General features: G+C 40.4%; 1 protein-coding gene across 2 annotated transcripts in view; it reads left to right on the forward strand.

The window, feature by feature from the left end:
- NALCN (sodium leak channel, non-selective) overlaps window positions 1-20,980 on the forward strand; it is a 258,037-nt gene extending 237,057 nt beyond the window's left edge. For both annotated transcript variants that reach the window (XM_044428777.1, XM_044428778.1), the window contains 16 exons: window positions 2,011-2,131; window positions 2,221-2,319; window positions 3,229-3,322; window positions 3,657-3,763; window positions 3,969-4,043; window positions 6,018-6,137; window positions 7,197-7,265; window positions 8,972-9,120; window positions 9,720-9,813; window positions 11,170-11,302; window positions 12,400-12,515; window positions 12,853-13,010; window positions 15,172-15,322; window positions 17,587-17,736; window positions 18,625-18,742; window positions 20,787-20,980. In XM_044428777.1, the coding sequence (XP_044284712.1) occupies window positions 2,011-2,131; window positions 2,221-2,319; window positions 3,229-3,322; window positions 3,657-3,763; window positions 3,969-4,043; window positions 6,018-6,137; window positions 7,197-7,265; window positions 8,972-9,120; window positions 9,720-9,813; window positions 11,170-11,302; window positions 12,400-12,515; window positions 12,853-13,010; window positions 15,172-15,322; window positions 17,587-17,736; window positions 18,625-18,742; window positions 20,787-20,980 (1,948 nt within the window). The remainder of the gene's footprint in view (window positions 1-2,010; window positions 2,132-2,220; window positions 2,320-3,228; window positions 3,323-3,656; window positions 3,764-3,968; window positions 4,044-6,017; window positions 6,138-7,196; window positions 7,266-8,971; window positions 9,121-9,719; window positions 9,814-11,169; window positions 11,303-12,399; window positions 12,516-12,852; window positions 13,011-15,171; window positions 15,323-17,586; window positions 17,737-18,624; window positions 18,743-20,786) is intronic.
- Window positions 20,981-22,897: the final 1,917 nt, after the last annotated feature.

The following is a 22,897-nucleotide window of genomic DNA, read 5'->3' on the forward strand; positions in this document are numbered from 1 at the left end:
ACTTTAGAAGGCCAGATCCTGAAGATGAAACTCAAATACTTTGGCCACCTAATGAGAAGGAAGGACTCCCTGGAGAAAAGCCTAATGCTGGGCACAATAGATGGCAAAAGAAGAAGGGGACAGCAGAGGATGAGGTGGTTAAATGGAGTCACTGAGGCAGTTGGTGTGAGCTTGAGTGGACTCCGGGAGATGGTGGAGGACAGGAAGGCCTGGAGGAATGTTGTCCATGGGGTCGTGATGGGTCGGACACGACTTCGCGACTAACAACAACAACGTTAAACTTCTCTGCATGTGGCATGGATTTGACTTCATATACTGTTCATGTATGCAAACAGTGATGTGTTGGCACTTGAAATGCAATCATGAGACTATTAATCTATGTTAGAAGCTGTCTGTGAGAAGCAGCTTCTCACAAGGCTTAAACTTCCAGGGTAGATCCCTGTCCATAGTACTCTGTTAAGAACAAAAAGTCCCTGCTTTTCAAATAACTATGTAGGCTTTCATTTTTTCTATTCTTTTCTAAAACACCATTGTAAGGAGACACCCAATGCTTTTCTGTGAACATTCTCTTTAATTCTATTATATCCATTGTCAAATTAGATTATATTCTTGTAATTTCAGCTAAACAGTTTACAAGTAGAAAATTACAATATTTGTGTTGGAAAATGTGCTGTTCTAAGGAAATAAAGAACTGTGATTTGAGCAGTTGGTAACACTGTGGTGTTTGAAAAATTGAGTTAAGTTCAGTTTGCCTTACCCAGAACCAATTTTCTATGAATTAAGGGACTAATCGTATGCATGCGTAAACATAAAGAAGTCCTACGGGTCCTAGGATGTCTCATGCTGGCTGGGGCATGTTGGCAGCATACGGCGGATCACTCCCTTGAACACACAGTAGTCAGGATCAATCACAAAACTTGAATAACAGTGAGGTCCCATGCAAGTCTTCTCAAAAGTATGTTCAGGAGCACAAGCTAAACTCATTTAATTAGCTACACTAGCAATGAGCTCAATCCAGACTCAATCATATTTGGAGTGGACCCATTGAAAGTATTGGTTAATAATATAGCTAATAACGATTAGTGTAATGGCCATTGATTCAGTGGGGCTGTTCTGACAGGGCTGAGTCTGGAGCCAACACAATATTACGAACTCTTGTACACATTCTTTTTCATTTGGATAAATGAAGAGATTAGGGAGTTTGGGGACTGAGAGTGGCATGACATCCAGCATGAAAAAAACTGATTCTGACAGCATTCCAGAGACCCAAAATCTGCCCGGTTGCATTGAGTAATAAATAAATATGTTATTGCAGTGTGTTTTCAAAAGCCAATGGTTTCCATTTTTTTCCTGGGCCTCTCTACAAACCAGATTGCGTCATGGACTACATTGCGATACACTTGGAGGTCCACATCATTAACCTTACTGTGTTGACATCTTGATTCCCTACCTACTTGAGAGAGAGAGAACAATAGTTGGGTTCTAAAGGACTGGCTGCCATATAAACCTGACTGGACCCTAAAATCATGTTCAGTGATCCTTTTGTGGCAGCTGCTGCCAAGGGAAGTCCAGTGGAGGCTCAGGAAAAAGAGAGCCTTTTCTGTTGTGGAAACCTGGGTGTGGAATGAACTTCCAAGAGGCTTGCCTGGCACCTGCACGAGACTCCTTGCTGCACCAAGTGAAGAGCATTATTTTCCAGGAATTTCCCCAGGAATTGTTTCAGTCCATTTGGAATCTTCCATTGTATTTCAAACCATTTACTATGGCTTAGGTCTTGCTTTCCTTCTCTTTTGCATTGTAGCTATAACCAATTATTATATTGTATTTTATGCTGTATTTTATGTTTTTTAAAATTGTTATGAACTGCCCAGAGAGCTCTGGCAACTGGGCAGTATAAAAATGTAATAAATAGCAAAAACTACTCACTGTTTAGCAATGTAATAAATAGCAAAAACTCTGTATGTGCTCAACAGCATTTATTTTGCTGCTAATTCCTACATTGCATTGCAGGGCCAATCCTCGGAACTTTAATTTTGACAATGTGGGGAATGCAATGTTGGCGTTGTTTGAAGTTCTTTCCTTGAAAGGATGGGTTGAAGTCAGGGATGTCATCATTCATCGTGTGGGACCAGTACGTATTTGTCTTTGCCAGATTTTCAATTCCTTTTTCAATGCTGAAAGAAGAAAAAATGTTAACCGTGCCTAAAAATATTTCCACAGATCCATGGCATCTATATTCATGTTTTTGTATTCCTGGGCTGTATGATTGGGCTGACCCTTTTTGTTGGAGTTGTCATTGCTAATTTCAATGAAAACAAGGTAACAAGTCTTTCTATTTTTTTAAACTGTTTATGCACCTTCTAAGTGTTGTCATGTAGCATCAGAAAAATATTGAAGGTCTGACCTAAGCTTGTGGTTACGAGTGGTTATGTGGTTTCCTCGTATGGAAAGGATGACCTCAAACATTTTCCATCAGCTTAGGCTGGCCCATTAGCTACATCTCTTCCATGTGATGTGCAACTGACCATTCTTAAGTGTGATCACAAGCTTTAACTGATCCAAAATGTGACATTAAGGTTTAACTGCAGTCAACCACATGATGTACATAACACCATTATCGCATCACATGCATTGGCTCCTTATTTGTTTTCAGGCTTGTTCAAGGTGGTAAAGTTAACCTTTAAAACCTGAAATGGGATCTTGTTACCTTACACTCCAACTTCCCTGCTAAGAGCCTGTTGACTCTTACATCATCATCTGATTACCTACCCTGCTTCCTCCTGCCTTCTGAGGGTAAAAACATAGGAATGGTCTTTCAGCTATTGCAAGCAAGCTCTGGAATTCCTTTCTGAGGAGTCTGCTAAGCTCCTAATGCATAATCAGTTTTGCAGATGCACACAGAAGGCTATAAGAGGTAGGCGTTGTGTTCTCAAATGGCCCTGTACAATACATGGATGCCAGGAGTCTGGGAGCTGCTCAGCCTAAGACAGGCAGTGCAGCTTCACAGTCCCTTTAAACACATGACGATCTTTTAAAAGTGTTAAAAGAACACACATGTATAAAAGGTTCGTGTGTTTTCTAAAAGTGTTGCAATAAATTTTTATTGCAGCCCATTTTTTGGCAGCCAAAGAATAAAAATGTCAGTATAAAGCCACTTACCCCATGCAATGTGCTGCAAATACTTTTATTTAAATAAGAATTTTATTATTGCTATTTTTGCTCATTTAGGGAACTGCTTTGCTGACCGTTGATCAAAGACGATGGGAAGATCTGAAAAGCAGACTGAAGATAGCACAACCGCTTCACCTTCCACCTCGCCCAGGTATCAGGGTCATTTCCCTTTGCTTCATCCTGAATGCTAAAGTTCATTATTCCTCAGATTTTATTATTAACACTCATGCAGTCACTAGGAAGTTTTGCATGTTAATGTGAAAATAGATTCCAATTATAAATCATTGCATATGAGCATCTATGTATATCAGTATTGTCCTTGTGATGTTCAGTATTTGAAATAACATGTTTAGAAGCAATGTTTACATTTTAGAATTGTCACAGAATATTATCAGGTTCATTTGAAAACTAGTCGAGATTTAAATGAATGAAGAAACAAAAGATTGATATGCTTTATTAACTGTTTGCTTTTAACTTTTTCCCAGATAATGATGGATTTCGAGCTAAGATGTATGACATCACTCAACACCCATTTTTTAAGAGAACCATCGCTGTGCTCGTTTTGGCTCAATCTGTATTGTTATCTGTTAAGGTATTGCATTGGGGTTGCAAATGTATTGCTGAGTGCATAAGACAGAAAAAAGAGTGAAACTGTTTTCTGTAGAGCCCGACAGGGCCATAGAGCCATGAGTGATTAGTGTAACTCATGATCAGCGTAACTCAGAGGAAAAAGCATTCAGGATATTTTTTAATGAAAGCTGAAGTGTTATAAAGTCCTCTTTCTTCTTTTACATAAGTGGGATGATCAGGATCCAGTGACTGGTCCTTTGGCTGCAATGTCTGTTGTCTTCACCTTCATTTTTGTTCTTGAGGTAAGGAAATATATTTAATAATTTTTGTAACTACTACCAAATTATCTTTGCTTCATAGATTTATAAATCGGTAGCTATGAGCCAGGCAGATCTTTTAATTTATAATGACTCCAAGAGAAATCAAACCTTTCTACCAAAAAAGGCATCCAAGGAGGCATAAACAGTTAAAATAGATTAAAACAATGCATTAAAATACAATAAAAACAGAACAGTTACATAAGAAATATTATTAAACCCAGTACACAACCCACCAGTCCCACGAACAAGCTAAAGTCCTTCTTCAACAAAGCAGTCTTTGCCTGCTGGTGGGAGGACAGCAAAGAGGGAGCAAAGCAAGCCGCTCTTGGGAAGGAGTTCCATAGCCTGGGAACAGGCACTGAAAAGCCCTCTTCTGAAGGTCTTCCCATAAGATTTTAGGAATCAGGTGAACTCATATGGCAGACGTTTATCTTTCAAGCAGAATGCATCAAAGTGTGTAGCTCTTTGGAATCTGCTCAGGAGACGTGTGTTTCCTGAAACTCGCAGCAATGAACAGCCTGGCTGTGGCATTCTGGGCCACCTGAGATTGCTGAACAGTTCATGAAGGCAGCCGCATGTGAAGGCATAACAATAGTCCACATGGATGTAAGTTAGGCATGTGTGCCTTGGCCAGATCAGGCGTCTCTATAAGCAGGCACAGATAGCACAGTGCCCTCAGCAGTGCAAAAGCATTCCTGCCCACTGCCAAGATCTGGGCATCCAGTTCAGGCCGGAGTCCAAGAGTACATCCACATGGTAAGCCTAAGTCTTTGCAGGCAGCATGATCCCATCTGGCACAGGTTGATCTGCCTTGCCACTGACCAAAAGCACTTCTGACTCGCCTGGATCAGACTTTTCAAAGGAGTGGCAGCCATTTCTGGCCTGGATTCAGGATTTGTAATAATATTTATCATTCCTCCTTCTCACTGCCAGATGAGATGAAGGCTGAAAGACAGTGGCTCACCCAAGAGTCTATAGCAGAAACCTGAATGTAGAAACTTCTGGTAGCTCTAGCTCTTAGAATTTAACTAAATTAGACGCAGAGTGGAAACACCTTGCTTTTTTTTTGGAAAAGAATCCAGGGTGGGGTGGGAGGGTCATCAGGCCAGAGCATAATACTACCATGTTGACACTAAGCAGGCCTGGGGCTGGCCGGAGCTTGGAAGGGAGACCACCTGGAAACCACATGTAGACACCTTGAGTTCCACATTGGGAGAAAGATGGGATACAAATATAATATATAATGAAGGAGATTAGATCATTTGCCTCCATATTGCTTCCCCAGTCAAAGTCACACACATCCAAAGCTGCCATTAACCACACATAGAGAAAAAATGGGCTTAAACTGTTCCTTCCAGCTACAGGGGAAATGATTTGGACTGAGGGCAAGGCACAGGGGCCAAAATCCATCCATTGCTCTAAACAGGAAAAACTCTTGTCACAGTCCTATGTCAGATCAGATGCAATATTGATGGGTGGGAAAACAAAATGTCCACAATGGAACTAATTTAAATGGTGGTGTGCAGCAAGAGGAGAATGTTCTGTCGATGTCTTGGGGTTCTTTGTTCTTAAAAGAAAGGGAAGTACATTATGAACAAGCCACCTGCTTTTTATCCACAGAGTGTTTTGGCTTGAAAATAAGTTTAGATAGATTGATGAAGCAAAGTACTAAAACAGATGGAAGTCCTTTTCTGCATTAGCAATTGTGGCCAAAAAGTTGAGCGTGAGCACTGAATTGGCAAATGTTGAATTGCTTCCTTCTGATACTCAGCTTGGTGCTGAGTATCAAATTAAATATACTTTATAATCTCATCAGATGTATATTTATTTTCCAGTACTCCCAGCTGGAATACTAACGAAATGCTTCTGCATGTGTTTGTGTGGCCTGTTACCTTTGCGTATTAACAAATGGTGTCTCAGAGAGAAATTACATCATTTACATTTATTTCCTTTTAGGTAACCATGAAAATTATTGCTATGTCACCTGCTGGATTTTGGCAGAGCAGAAGAAATCGCTATGATCTTTTGGTGACATCCTTAGGTGTCATATGGGTGATACTTCACTTTGCCATAACTGTAAGTACCAACTGCATTTTCAGCCTTTGAGCATGTCTTCAGAGCAAGCCATATGGGAGTTCTGTGAAGGGTGCAAAAAAGGAGAAATTAGTGCAGCCTGAGGATAATGACGCTAGGTTCTATCATGGCCTTGGCATTACAGTTGTCAGTCTCCCAGATGTTGACCTTCATGCATTGAACCCCATTTCAAATTCTGTAAGTATAGTCAGTGGAGCTGAGTGATCACAGGAGCTCTGAGGAGTGTTCCAGTGAATACACTTACAAGACCCTTTACTGGTCTCAGTGTGAAAGGTCTAACAGTGGGTATGTCTAGGGCAGGGGTGGGGTGGGTGCTCATGTTTCCCTCCACACTTGTGCCCTACATATGAGCAGGCAAATGCATGCATAAGGCTTACGCCACTGGTGTTCTGGTATTCACTGAAACAGAAAACTATTCAGCTTCATGGTCACATGAATCGGCCCCACTATGGGCCAACTGGGTGACTGAATAGGCTCATGCAGTTTCTGTTCACGCCTGCTCAGCCATTTAAAATGAGTTTTACAGGAAAATAGTGTTTGCAGTTGCTATAACTTAGTGATGCACAAACTCATAGCAGGCTATCCACCAAAAGCTGTTACCCATGGTAGCCATATGGAATCTCCGTGTTCAGAAGAACAATGCTTCTGAATAACAGATGATGAGGACAAACAGTGTGGTAGGATTCCAGTATCCTTGCCTTCCTTGTGGGCTTCCTGGAAACATTTGACTGACCATACTTGGAAACAAGGCACTCAGCTAAATGGGGTTTTGCTTTGTAGCAGTAGCACTGTTCTTATAGCAGGACTGGGGATCCTTTGACCCTCTAGAAACTCGTCAGATGTGCAAAGATGCTGTTCCAACACTCATTATCCCTGATCATTGTCTAGTCTTTTGTTGTTAGGCTATTGCTACCATGCAAGAATGAGCCCTGAATAATGAAATGGCAACTCTAGTTATATCTAGAAGTCATTAGGATCTAGACTAAGTTGCTCTTTAAGAAGCAATACTAAGCAAAGCCGACACTTGTGTTTTGGTTCCAGAATGCCTACACCTATATGATGGGAGCATGTGTAATTGTTTTCAGATTTTTCTCTATCTGTGGGAAGCATGTGAGTATAATGAAGATTTCTTTTAACACTGCATGAATATTGAGTAAAGGTGTTGGTTGGAAAACATTTTAATTTTTTTGGCCACTGGCACCTACCTCTTTTGGGACTGGATCAGTCACTCTCTAGGTCAGAGAAGTCAAACTTTTCCTACCTTGAGGACTTCACAACACAGTACCCAGGGGCTGCACAATGAATTACATTTCCATATCATAAGTTAAAGTGTTCTCAATATATTTATTTAATTTTACATAGACAATTAATATAGCTTCTGGTATCTGCTGGTAAATAAAACAGAGATCACAACCCAAGCACCATGACTACTCCTCTGGGGTGGCCCATCCCTTTCTTCCCTGTTTCTTCCATCCAGAAACCCGCCCATGTGCCCCTCCCGCCAGCTCCTCCTTCCTCTTGGAACTGGCATGCTGAGCCTCCCCTGCATGCCCCACCTGGTCCTGCTGCTGAGCTCAAGGCATTCAGCTGGCAGCCTTGGGAGAGCTCACCACGATCATGCCCGCACCGTCACAGGAATACAGACTGAGGGTGGGACAGCATGTCGCCCATGGGCCGTGTGTTGGGCCATCCCAACGTAGGTCATTGTACCATCGCAGTGCTACCAGAAAAACCCTCATTGGTACCTGGTCACAGCAACTTATTTATTATATTTTTATCCTCCCCATAACAAACGTTCTCCAGCTGGATTAAAATCCAATAAACACAGTTAAAAAAATTAAATACAATGAAAATATTTTAAAGAGAAATACAATACAGCTGCATAAAGGCCTAATGAGTTGTGTTCCCAGAGCATTCCTCTCCCTGAAAGCCTTGTTGAGTTGACACTGGCTACTATGCTTGGATAAAGTGCTAAATCGATCCATCAGCCTTATCCCAGGCACTGATCCTTTGTACCTCCACCTCAGTGTCAGATCCTTCCACACTGGGCAGTCTTGGTTCCAGTCTCCTTGTTCCTGATCATCTTGGGGAATCCCTCTCTGATCCAGGAGGACAGCTGCAGTTTCTGCGTTAAACACCATACATCTAACACCATTATTGTTGAACCTGCTCAGAATAAATCACACCAGAGGATAAACCTGCTCAGAATAAATCACACTACTGAGGAACAAAAGCTTGACCTCTGCTCCATGGCTATTTGATTGAGTACATTGCAAATGACCAAGAGTGCATGTCAAGGTACCAGCAATTCTTTAAAAGTTGTCTTTTGACATCTCCCAATCAATACAGAGGTAGAGTCGTTAATCTGATGACTTCATGTCTTGTACAAATACTGTCTAGGTAACTGTACCACAGCAAATCCCCTTCACTGTGCTACTGAGACCACTGTCACTGAATACAGGTCACAGCATTTATTTATTCATTACATTTTCATGCATCCCATAATAAATATTTTCCGGGTGTGTTACAGCCAGACATACAATCTCTTGCAAATCAAAAGCAATAGTAAGTCCAACAGCTGTTTACACACAAACCTTTTATTTACACACAAGCCTCCTTTTATTTCTACAACCATTGGAACATATCCACCCAACCCTAGAGATCTAATGAGCACCAAGAAGCAGTTCATATGGGAGGGCAAATATATGATTAGAACTACCCAGTCAATGCATTGGCGACTGGCTTCTAGTACTACTCACTTGCATTACTATTTTGCTCCACATGTGTTATATCAATCATTCTTTATACCTTTCCAGGTAACCCTGAAGATGCTATTGCTGACAGTGGTTGTAAGCATGTACAAGAGCTTTTTCATCATAGTAGGGATGTTCTTACTGTTGCTTTGCTATGCTTTTGCTGGAGTGGTTTTATTTGGCACCGTGAAATATGGAGAGAACATCAACAGGTATGCTATTTTTTTTTTTACTCCATCAAAAGTAATTGGTATTGTGGTTTTACTGTGGTAGATCTAGAATGTAGTGCTTAGGTTTGCCAGAAATTAGGACCTCTGCCAAGTGTCAGATGCCATGGTTGTACAGTAGAGTTACAAACACACAAAATGCTGCTGTGTTACATTCAGTTGTACGCAAGGCCAAGGAGAGGAACAGATACAGTGCTGTGTAGTAGTTAAAAGTGTGAGACTGGGTCTCAGGAGACCTGGGTTCTAGTCCCCACTCAGTCATGGAGCTTACTGGGTGCCTTTGGGCCAGTTCCAGACTTTCCGCCCAAGTTACCTCCCAAGTTTTTTTGTCAGGAGGATAAAATTGAGAAGGGGAGGTGAACTGAGTTAAGGCAGGTTATAAATATAGTAAATAAATAAACAAAGAGGACGTTTAAACTGGCATCTCATTATAGATCATGATCAGCACACTTTGCTATCTTCATGCCTAGAACTAGTCTGGGATGTGAAGGAGCAGGGAAGATTGACCCCCTTAAAGTTTCTACACCAGATTGTCCTCATGAAATATTGAATAAGATTTTTTTTTGTTTGTTTGTTTAAAACAGGCATGCCAACTTTTCATCAGCTGGTAAGGCCATTACTGTGCTCTTCAGAATAGTCACTGGGGAAGACTGGAACAAGATAATGCATGACTGCATGGTAAATTGAACACAGTTTTAAAATAGACATAATGCTGAGGCTACGCCACATCTAATGCCCTAGCTTCAGGTTTTAACAGTACTGTGGGTTAAACAAAAATGATATTCTTCACGCAGGCACTCATTTGTTCTTTCTCTAAATGGATTGTATGAATAAACCAGAAAGTACTGAAGTGGAGGATGTGGGTAGAGAAGGGGAAACCATGCAAGAGAACAGTTTCCCATCTTACAAAATACGCTGCTAGCTAATAAACATTAATAAATATTGTTCTCCTTTGCATTTAGTACTGGATCTGTTGGAGTAGTACATGCTGAAACACTGTATAATGCTCTGTTAATTAATATTACACACATTTGAGATATGTGTAATATTAGCTAACTGAACTAGAACAACTTTCTTCCCTGACTCCCTTTTCATAACAATTCTAACCAAACTATGTGCAAATGATCTGCAAATCAAGGTGACTCCAAGAATTTCTACCCCGTCTCAATCGCCACATTGTCCATGGTGGTGTTTATAACAAATGCTGAACGTGTTTGGACCTTCTTTAAGGGGAAAAGACCACTAAATTAGGATATGTTCGGTGTGTATAAAACTTATCAGTAGTGTGGAGTGGATGGATGAGACTGGTAGATAGATAGAATTTCCCCATCTCTAATCTATGGAATGCGCTCCCCAGAGAGGTCCTCCTGGTGCCGTCGTTATTTGTTTTTCGACGCCAGGCAAAGACCTTTTTATTCAAACGTTATTTTAATTGTTAATATTATTTATTTATTTTATACTTTGGCCAGGGCAACTTAATTTATATTGTTTTATAGAATGTTATTTATTTATGTTTGTGAGCCACCCCGAGGCTTCGGCAAATGGGGCGGCATAGAAGTTCCCTAAATAAATAAATAAATAAATAAATAGCACTAAGAGGATAGCCCAGTAAAATTGATTAACAGTAAGATGATGGCAATTGGCTACCCAATCACACCACACCTGCAGTCCTCCTCAGTGGAGTTTAGTGGGGGACAAGGAGGAGTGGGCAAGGATTGAGAAATCTATATACCACATCAGTGCACCTCTTTTTCCATTAAAAATGGAGCTCAATACCTCTCTTTTGAAATGGCTGGGACAAATCTATCTTCTGAAAAACATGGGTTGCCTCTGCTGCATTTCATTTTACCCTTATTCTTGTCCTGGCATTCACATCAGAACATTGTTAACTATTGCTGCTCTTGATGTCATGTTAATAATGCCACTGTTGTTCTCAGTGGGATATATTTTTAAGTGTACGCATGTGTATATGTTGGGTTAGTGGCAAATCAGCATTCCTATGGCTCTGAATTCATTCATTATTTTCTTCTGAAGGTTCAGCCTCCTTTTTGTACTCCGGATAACAGCACATACTGGAAGACAGATTGTGGGAATTATGCTGGTGCTCTCATGTATTTCTGCTCCTTTTATGTCATCATTGCATACATAATGCTAAATTTGCTTGTGGGTAAGTCTCTGTCACAGAATTTGATAATAGAAATATGCATTATACATTTCAACGATAGTATGAGTTGGCTCTAGACTTAATTATACTTAAACTAGATTCACTGAAATCAATGAGACTCAAATTAATCATGATTTTAATGCATCTACTCAAACCCTGACTGCATTGGGATCCAACTCTAGATAGATATTATTTTATTTGTTCCCCTATAGCTCGAAAAGTTGCTCATAACACAGAATCTCACTCGCGCGCACGTGTGTGTGTGTGTAAATTGAAATAGCAATGAATCACCAAAGCATCATATAACTGGAACAGTCAAAGAGTAAAAGACAGTCAGTTTCAGAATCCAACCAAAACCATCAAAACAAGCCAACTGACTCAGCAGGAGTTTTAGAAGCCTTCTAAACAACTGGTTTGGTGGCCTCCTGGAAATTAATCCCATAGGAAGACACCACCACAAAAAGCCCCACAGCTTGCAAGTATCAACCTGGCCCTCAGAAGGAAAATATAAGTGGTGCAAGGCCTCAGTTTGGGATCTTAGTATATGGAACAGAATTCAGTTCAGAGAAAGTACTCCTGAAAGAATGTCAGCTCACACAGTTTTGGAATGCTGTCTAGAAAATAATTGTTATTGTTATAGGATGATATTGATGCCATTTTGAATGTGCAGGACTTCAGTCCTAAAAAAAATATTAAAAGTTTGCTCTTTGTTCAATAGTATAGGTTCAGATATATTTCAGTAAGAAAGTTGTTTAGTAAATGGGAATAATTCCTACTGTGCGTATGAACTGAATGTACTGATAAGCTTGCTTTCTAATTAGGCTCTCTCAATTTTCCTGAAGTCAATCTATTTCCAGACTTCAGACTGAAACACTGCATTGTACAATACTGGATATTACTACCTAAAGTGCACATATATTGCATATATTGAACATCTTATTAACTCTGTTATTGTTTTATGTTGGAATTTTGCATATTTGTACACTTTTGCCAGCCATATAAATCCAAGTGAATATTCATTCTTTAATTAACAATATTAATATTAATACATATGCATTTGAAAGCTCTTAAATGTTGTTCAATGTTTTTGTTTCCTGTAGCCATAATTGTGGAAAATTTCTCACTGTTTTATTCCACGGAAGAAGATCAGCTCCTAAGCTATAATGATCTTAGACATTTTCAAATTATATGGAACATGGTTGATGACAAAAGGGAGGTAAGATGTTTTGCTGTAATTTTACCAGTTTCGTTCAGTTGTTGCTCTCTGAATTAACTGCTAGTAAGGAAAAGTGACTGCCATGTTCATTAAGGGAACTGAATGGAAGCTCCCATTTTCTATATAGGGGAAGAGCAAAGGTGTCTTCCAACATCAGTTCCTTTTTGTTTGTAGGCACAATTATTTTTGCACTTTAGAAGCATGAATGACCTTGCACTGACCTTTGTAGAGAAAGGAGTGCCTGCATGCATCCATGTTGCTGTAGTATGGAGTTTTAGGAGTGATCTGTAGTCACCGAGAGCTCTTCACAAGACTAACAAGTTGTCTTTCTTCCCAGGGTGTGATTCCTACTTTCCGAGTCAAGTTTTTGCTGAGGTTGCTGCGTGGGAGATTGGAAGTGGACCTGGATAAGGACAAACTTTTGTTCAAACATATGTGCTATGAAATGGAAAGACTGCATAATGGTGGAGATGTAACCTTCCACGACGTTCTGAGGTATAGTGGACGCAGTATAGTGGATGCACGCCATGGCTGCAAACCCTGCCTGCCCTCCTGGGGCAAGCTGGACATACCTCTGTGACCAGGCATGTCCAGGAGGGATCCCAACATTTTGCCCACAGATGCCAGAGTACTTCTGTGGTTGCTTCCAATGGTGCCCATTAAGGGGTCCCCATGAAGGAGTACCTGCAAATTTCACCCCCTTTTTAATATATGAACATGGATTTATATACACTCTGTGGGAGGTCCCCGGTTATGGTATGTGCTCCCCAGAGAGGTTCGCCTGGTGAACTTTCTTTTTGGTGGCAGGCTAAAATCTTTTTATTTTCCCATTATTTTAAGGTTAGGCTAGGTTTTAATGTGGGTTTTATTTTACTGGAATTATTCAGATGCCGTGCTTCATTTCATTTTATTCTGTTTTTATTGTAAGACCACCCCAAGACTTTAGTAGTTGGATGGTATACAAAAGCTTTAAATAAATAAAATAAATATACTCATAGCAATAAAGATGTGAAATGTGTTCAGTTTTCTAGCACATCTACATAGGCTTCAACAAAAGTGGACCAAATATCCAAATAAATACTTATTTAAACATGGAATCTGGATGCCACATATTTAAATACTGAAAGTGTTACATTTTACATTACATTTTATGTTTATGCTACCCACGTTGTGATATTAGTCTTTTAGCTGTTTGAAGGGCACACAGAATCCATTCACTCTATTAATTTCCATGAAGCAGATAATAATTTAAAACAGTATGTATATCAGTGACTATTAAAGGATGTTCCCATACAAAATGTTTCCATATAACATCTTGCCCAACAGAAGCAATTACTGGACCCTGCCAAAATATTTGGTTAAAGGAAGCATCAGCTGTACTGTAGTGCCAGTCAAATTAGATAATCCTTTATTAGAGAGATGTTGCTACATCCAGTAAATACAAAGCAAAGGTTTTTGCTGAATAAGACACAGCCTAAGATACATCAGCTGGATGCCAGCACTGGTGATGTACTGATTTGACATTTTGTGGTGTTGCCAATGGCAGTTTCAAATTCCCAGATGTGCCACTGGGTCCAAAATGACTGGGAACCCTTGATGTAAAGAATCAGTTAGGTTCTATTGCAAATATGGCACAGAAAACAGAATAGCAATATATACGTGGTTATAGGGATTCTAGATAATGTTTATTTAGAGACATTTGAGCCACTTTTCCTAATATACAAATGTCAAAAGAGGGCCAAGTCTCACTATCATATGCATATCAGTGAAGAAAAAGGCTTTATGCAGGAACATCACGTTTGCTGCTGTATTTTTAATGGGAGTTGTAATCCGTGGTGTGGTGGAGCTGGGGCTCACAGGGTCAAAGCACCATGACTGCTTGATCAGCAGGGACAATGGTGCAATCTGTTCCCCCACACCGTCTTCCATGTTCCCGCTACGTTTAGCTGCAATCTTCATAGTAGCTGAACTGGAAAAGGATTTGTGAGCTACCCTTGTTGTAATGCGAAGTATTTTGGGGTGGCTTGGTCCTGAAAGGATAATTAACACTCAGTAGCACTCCAAAAGGCCTCTCACTCTGTCTCCCTCTCTCTGTCACAGATGCACACACAGACACACATCTATATGGCCACCCACATTTAGGGGTCTGTCTGTGGGGTTATGGCAATGTCAACTGTCATGAGGAGCACTTGTAGTTCAGCATGCCACTGGGAGTAACCAGATCCAGTCCTTCCTCTCATTGCCCTCCTAAAAGCCAGTTGGAACTGTCAGGGCTATCAGCACCGATCGCATCTTACCCCAGTCTCTGATGACCAGTTGCTGCAGAGCAACAGCAGAAGAGGCCGGCCATGGCCCCATGGGGCCTCCGGTCACCTACTGTGGGAAGCAAGATACTGGATTAAGCCACCCTCTGAAAAACCCCCACACAAAACATGGATGGGTTCCCCCACATTTTGCACTAACAGTCAAATATGTTCGTGCAGAAAACCCTGTCAGGGCTGGTGCTATAATTCACGTTTCATTTATAGTTGCCAGAGGGTCTCAGGATCAACCCTTTATTCCAAAGGAAGGGTATTGCTTTATACAGGATTGATTTCCTCTTATCAGTAACACTGGAGAATAACAATACATCTGTATTCGCGTATTTTTCTTCTAGCATGCTCTCCTATAGATCCGTTGACATCAGAAAAAGCCTTCAGCTGGAAGAACTGCTCGCTAGGGAACAACTGGAGTACACCATAGAAGAAGAAGTCGCCAAACAGACCATACGCATGTGGTTGAAAAAGTGTTTGAAACGCATTAGAGCAGTAAGTTTAATGAGGGTAAAATAAAAACCCATTTGTTTATTTATTTTGTTATATTTAATGTTATATTTACCTTTATTATTTATCAGTATTTATTATCATATATTTATTTATTACATACATTTATACCCCATCCTATCGCTTCAAGCACTCAGGACAGCTTACAAGTTATATAAAATACAATAAATATAAAACTACTATATAATATATATTTATTATTTATACTAATTTATATTTTATTTATTTCCCCTAACCTACATCACAGGGTTGTTGTGAGGATTAAATGGGAGGGGTGGAGGTTCTGTAAGGAGGTCCTGGCTCCTTGCAGAGAAAAAGGCAGGATATAAATATAATGAATATAATAGAATTTATATTTATTAATTTGATTTATACACACCAGTGTGGTATTAGAGGATTAGGACTTGGGACAGCTGTGTGCAAATGTGATTGGACATGGTGCTGTATGTAATCATATAAGCAAGGAATTGCAAGATAGCGAGAGGAGAGGGCATTGATTGGTGATGGACCACGTTTTGGAAGATAGCTTAGCTTCTGAAAACCTCCAAGCTTTGGATCAACTCGTAATGGCTTGCTACAAACTCTCTATCTTTGCCACCTTGGCCCCTTCTCAGATCAACCAAGCTGCAAGGCAGGTAAAAAAGGAAGTGAGTATCAGAGAAGACGGTTGAAAGCAAATCTGCGCATGGGCCCGGTCTGTCCAGAAGGCTTCTGAGCAGGCTTGCAGCCTCTAAGCACGGCAGCTCTGCTGATTCCTCCAGACTGCTGTTGTTGTCATAATTATAATTATAGCAATTACTATTATTTTATCCCGTCAGGGGTTCAGGGTCTCTCCTTCCTCAAAACAGCTCTGAAAAGGGAGGCAGTCCTCGACCATGCCACCTCTCTGATAAGAGAACACAGACTAGGAAATACGGATTAGAGCTGCAGTTCTCAAGCTTTCTTCCCTACCAGGCCTGCTTGAGTGTGCTCAAAATGGGGGTTTGGTGTTATCATCAGGCAATGGCTGACTCAGCCCCCCACTCCCCCCCCCCACAACTCGCTGCCGCCACTTTCAGGAAGAATTTCCTGAGCTAGAGGCTCTAGGTTTCTAACCCATCCGCTCACAGAGACCTTTCTTGGTACACACACAAAGATTTCTGAAAAAGTATAGAAAAGTCCTCTTGCCCCTTTCCTGTTTTTTGTCCTGTTCATCATCCACACTTAACATCATTCACCTTTTCTCAGCCACCAGTCTCTTTCATCCCCATTTTTTGAAAGTTTTGCATTCACTTCTTCCTATAATAGCTTCCTTCTCTTTTTCCTTTCCTGGGTATACCATGTTGTTAAAAATGTTCGCCTTGCTTACTGTCCACCCCCCACTGCCACCCCGGCCTGTGCAGCGTGCATGGGGCGGCCATGGCCTGAGGTAGTCAGGAAAGAGGTTCTGGGCAGCCTGCAGCACGGACACCCACTGAAAGAAAGTGGGCTGAGAGAGTTGGATTAGAGTAATGGCCTAGATTTTCATTCCCTGAAACCAGAACTGGTCCATTTTTATGCTGCAGGTAAAGGGGAAGAATTTCTTTCAACAAATTTCTAGTTTGGGGTTTTATTTGTTTTATTCTGCTGTTATGTAGAGGTGTGAATCACTAAGGGATTTAAAAAATATGTTAAGCAGTACAGATACATTATAATTAATTAATTAATATATGACATATAACTGTAGAAAACTTCATCTTTCCAGATAATATGTAAGATGTTTAGACTGTTGATAGACATCTCTTTTGATTGATTGATTGATTGATTGATTGATTGATTAAAAGCTTTTCTACCCCATCCATCACTACTGTCTTGGGACAGCTTACAATAAAACAAAACACCATGGCATTGATTCAATAGCATTGATACATAAAAATGTCACAAGATGAAAAATCACACTTGATCATTTGCTAACAGTTTCCATATTGTTAATCTTAATTAATTTAATGATCACTGAAAGCAATTTATTGTAATAGCCTCTGGATGAGCACTATAAAAGATTCATTCTTTTACCTGACTGGTTCCTTTAAATGACTCTTTGGATTGTGGCATGAGGCAGACTGAAATAGAATTAAATGGTATATATTGTTTTATGAATATAAAACACAGGGAAATCCACTGTGGCAGTCACAAAATGCAGCGAATATAGAACAAAGAAAACCAGAGCAAACCCCACATTTTGAGAAGTACATTTAAACAGCATGTATTACCTACTCTCTTGTATTTTATAGAAACAGCAGCAGTCTTGCAGCATTATCCATAGCCTGCGAGAGAGTCAACAGCAAGAGCTGAGCCGCTTCCTAAATCCACCAAGCATTGAGACCACACAACCAAGTGAAGATATGAATGCTAATAACCAGGATAACAGCACACAGCCTGAGGTATTTTTGGTTCAACTAGTTATTCCCAGAATGTTGGTTGTAAGCCAGTGGCCTGGAAGGACTCTTCATAATGGTCCTTCTGCAGACTCATATAGAAGGAAACAAGTGCCTATGCACAGCATGTCATAATGTTCCAGATACAGTGCTAGACACATTCAGGTCCAGGTCCAGGGCTTCAATCGAAGGGCAGAACCCCCACACCTTCCCTCTCCATACTTCTTCTGCTGCTACAGCACCAGTATTGGGAAGAGTAATCTTGGTCTCCTCAATCAAGCATATAGGTTTCTTCTTCTCAGTGTTATTTTCTTCTTCTGTGTTTTGATTCTTCTTTTCCATGTATTTTGCATGTTTTCATTCAATGAGGAGATAAGTCTCATGTTCCACCCACAAGAACACTGGAAGCTGCCTTATCCTGACACAGACCGTGGGTTCATCCAGTTCAGTATTGCTGACACTGACTTGCAGTGGTCCTCCAGGTTCCAGACAATGGTGGTGGGTGGGAGGGGGGATTTATGCTTTCCCAGCCCTAGCTGAAGATACTGGAGATCAAACCCAGAACCTTCTCCGCAGTGAAAGCATGTCTCCTATCCCTAAGCCATAGCAATTCCATGTGAAATATGACAGTGTTAGACTAGCATCAGGTCCAACTAGTCTTTACTGCACCAGCTGGATATGCAAATGATGAAGCCTCCAACCTTTTGTGTTCCACAATAAATGATCCAAAAAGCTTTCCAGCATCGGTTAATATAATCTTCCTAATGAAGTATAACCAACAAAATAAAGGTCAACAACACAATAGCATTGTTGGTTCAATTTTCTGTTTGCAAGTTTCAAATATGATGAACTTAAAGGTACATTAATGTTCCTCTCTGTCCTTGGTCTGTTTAGACAAGTAGTCAACAGCAGCTCCTTAGTCCAACACTTTCTGATAGAGGTGGATATCGACAAGATTCTACTGAAGCTGGCAAACCCCAGCGAAAGTTTGGACAGTGGCGTTTGCCCTCAGGTAGGTGAAGATTATCATGAAAGAATGAATTCCAAATGAGTTTGTCAAATGAAACATTCAGCAAATCCACAAAAGGGTGTGGGAGCGTGCACTCCAACGAAAAAGGAGATGAGCAGCTTCTCCCCTCCTGTTCCGTTTCTTCCCCACTGAAGTGGCTTACTGCAGAGGTGGGCGGAAAGCAGATCTCTAGTTGTCTTGAACTTTAGTTCTCAGCAATCTTGACCATTAGCTATACTGGCAGGGGTTCTGGAATTTGAAGTCTAAAAATTCTAGATATCTACCTTCTGCCTACCTCAAGATTACAAGCAGCATGATCTCAGAGAACAGCTTCTACATCCACTGGGCTGTGGAACAATGATCACCATTGATAAGACCACTAACCATGAGAGAGAAATCTGGATCACTTTCTTGATCCAACTGAGGTTTCAAATTCTGTAAGGCCTATCTGGTACCCCACGCATACTGGAAGAATGTCCCTTTTGACTGCATTTCCTCAGAAGATATGGCTGTCCACCAGTGTTCTCACTGAGAACACTCCTAGGAACACAGTTTGAAAAGATCTCAGCAATAGAAACAGGCTCCCCAATAAGTGTATAGAATGACTATAGTATCACAACAATGAAAGGGACCAAATGGCTACTCTACACTTCATCCCTCAAGACTGACCATCTACCACTAAAACCCAAACAATTCAGTTCTTAATTTAGTATAATTTTGAGAAGAGAGCGAGCTAAATCACTTGTTACAGGAAACTAAGGGCAAGAAACTGGAAGGTTTTTCAGATTAAAGTGGAAGCAGGGGAGGAGGTTGAGGGAAAAGGTTGTGGAGACCAAAGGTGTGAACCAAAGTAATCCACAAAGACACACAGAGGGAAAGGGGAACAGCTAAGTACATAAAAGCAAGCCCTCCCACACTGTAGCATCATCCTGATGAAGTGCCCAGATAGACATTCATTGGAATAAATTATTGAATAAAATGTGTTTAAAAATAGTGGTATTCTAAGCATTTAATTATCCAACTAAAGGGTCACATATTGAAAGGAGTAGCTATTTAAGATAATGTTCTGCAGACATCTGGAAATGACGGACTTCACTACATATGTGCTTCATGCCTTTGAAGCCAATAATTTCTTAGTCTAAGTGAAATGTGAACTACAGTGCTGTACTAGATACCTAGAATATTCAGCCCAACTGATGGTAAAGGGGACGAAACTACATGGTTTGGATGACTTAAGTAGTCCGGTTCAGTCTTGGGGCATTTTCACACATGTAGCACTAGAGCTGATGCTTTGTGCGTATTTCCACATTTGGAACACATATGTAAAACCTCTGTCGGCTGGAATATATTTAAGATTTAAAAGATGCTTTCATCTTCCTGTATTAACAATATTAAATGCAATGTACATGCACTTACAGCACAACACAGTGTAATCTCTGAAAGTCTCAAAGGCATTATTACTGCTTACAAAATTTTAGGGTGTCAAAAAACACCCTTGTTATTATATATAGAAGAGGAAGGGGACAATCCTATAGCCTGACACCTGGCCTTTGACAGACTGTGAAAAATAGAAGGGCTGTTCTACTGGAAGAAGACAGCCCTGGAAGCACCTGATGTGCCAGTGGAAAGATCTGTAGGCATAGACGTACCACCGATAGTGTTTTGGTGGCAGTAGGATAGAAAGAAGAGTTCCAAGATGCATTGAGGGGCAGGATAGGAGAGGCCTTGGAGCTTTAGGACCCAAAGCTTCCTTGTGTCCCTGACACAGACACAGACACAAGTCCTAGAGCTGGAGTTGCAGTATTCCTTCCCTGCCCTACATCCGTGGGAGAGACAACATTATTAAAAACAGAACATGGGGAAAGAAGAGAGCAAACCTCCAACCCCCATTCTTCCCTGACTAGTGTGACCAAGCAGGGTTAAGGAAGTGGCAGTTCCTCCACTATAGTGTCTTCCCACCAGCAACCTGACATAGGATTACTCTGCTTGACAGTCATTGAGAGAAGCGCATTTGCAGCAGTAACTAATGCTCTGTTTAATTTCCTAGCCCCAAAGCCAATAAGCCATTCAGTGTCTTCAGTCAATTTACGGTTGGGTGGCCGTGCAACTATGAAATCTGTTGTGTGCAAGATGAATCCCATGTCCGATGTGACTTCTTGTGGATCAGAAGTCAAGAAATGGTGGACACGGCAACTCACTGTGGAGAGTGACGAGAGTGGAGAGGACCTGCTTGATATCTGAGTGAGACAAGATGCCAGTTGATGTCAACTGTTATGCAACATACCTATGAAATAGAATAAATTTTTCTGGGTTTTTAAATTGCTGCTCTGGCTGACCATTTATATGAAGATAAGCCTTTGAATTCAGTGACTATCAACATGATTTACTAATTATTTTGAACTGGGCCATATGATGATAGTAATGTAATGAAAAAACAACAGCAACAAGTAATTATAATCCACATTAAAAGTGGAGGGCCTTTGTCCTCAGCCCCAAGCATCAGGAGCTTGCAGCAGGCTTTTCAGGGTTCTTTTGTTCTTCCACGGCCTCTCCACATCACATCCCAGGCTTCTTTTTCCATTAGGGAGATCTTTAGTTCCATGTTGATTGCAAAAAACAAAAATGCCATTTATGATTGATGTTTAAAGAAACGGCATGTGCCAGTTATTCCAAAATTTTCTACAATTCTAAAATTGAGAGCAGGTCACACCATGACTTTATATACACTGTGTTGGGAGATACTTGCCATGGAAATGAAAATACCCAAACGAAAATACTTCTACAGAAATGCTGTCAGTGTTAGTACTTGGAAGCTTTTTATATAGACAGACAGATATGATTTATACATGTTTCCTGTAGTTTTACACATGTTCTTGTTTATGGATGCAAATTTGGTTAATTTGCTGTCTTAATCCTGTGTTATTTTTACACACACACACACACAAATATGAATTAAAGAAGAAAGCAGTTTGTAATACAGCAAAGTAGTTGCTACTGGGGAGGAAATATGAATCCTCAATGGAATATATTCAAACCCTCTTTTGTCACTTAAATGTTTTTAAGAGGTTTCACAGAATTGATTTATAACCAGTGCTCATGCAAAGGTATTGTCGCTATGTCTACCTCAATCAACATTTATTTTACCTGGAAAAAAACTACTACATAGATTATAAGAAAATTACACTTTTTTCATCCTTTGGTCCTCTGTCTATACAGTACTAGAACTAATGAAGCTGCAGCTCAACAGGGTATTTATTATTTTAAGTCAAAGGATTTTTTACATGTGTTTCAACTTTTCATTGCAAATACCTACCTTCTCATTTTAATATATGGAATATAGGGTGGCTTGTTAAAAATATCAGCAAAGAATTCATTTTAATTATTAATGCAAAGACCTGAATTATGCTGCATAGATTTCCTGCTTGTATTCCTGCTGAATCAGTTCTAGCACCACCATCTCTCCCAATATTAGTCACTTGTTATAGTTGGACTAGGAAATCAGACACTTAGATTTGATTCTTCCTTCCTTCCCCAGAGCAACTTCTACATAAATGTTCAACACTGGCAGAGTTATAGTTTAATGACTATCCTTGGCCTGATCTAGCAAGGGCCCCCATATATATTCCGCATATGCCAGGGCCTCTGCTGTGGCATGCCCTTCTGGCACACAGAGCAACCTAAAAAGGCAATCTGCTCACAGAGTTGTGCTTCATCACCTTTGAGAAAATGAACATCTTTCATTAAAAAGACTGACGAACTTTATAATTTAGATAATTCACTGTGTGAAAGTCATCACTGTGTTATATTTCTAATGCATATCGCTCATGCAATATTAACATTTAAATTATAACATTATCAAGTTTCCTGTCCTCACTGGAAGGGTCTCTTCTTTTTGGAACTGTGTAATACAAAATTGTTGTCCAGGGATCTAAAATGCACTCCACCCTGATAAATGTAGAGTCTGTTGAGCTCAATGCCTTTTGTGCAGGGGGTGGCAGCAAAGGAACACGCAGAAGCACACTTCAGCAAGCATCAGACAGTCACAAAGGAAAGCACAGGCTAAAGGGGAGAGTTAAGGATATGGAAAATCCTAATGCAAACCCACAGGGACACTTGTCTCTAACCCCTGACCTAGTATAACAGCTAAACTGGCAGTGA

The sequence above is a fragment of the Varanus komodoensis genome, unplaced genomic scaffold (genome assembly GCF_004798865.1).
Source record: "Varanus komodoensis strain SLA01 unplaced genomic scaffold, ASM479886v1 scaffold2, whole genome shotgun sequence".
In the NCBI taxonomy this organism is placed as follows: domain Eukaryota; kingdom Metazoa; phylum Chordata; class Lepidosauria; order Squamata; family Varanidae; genus Varanus; species Varanus komodoensis.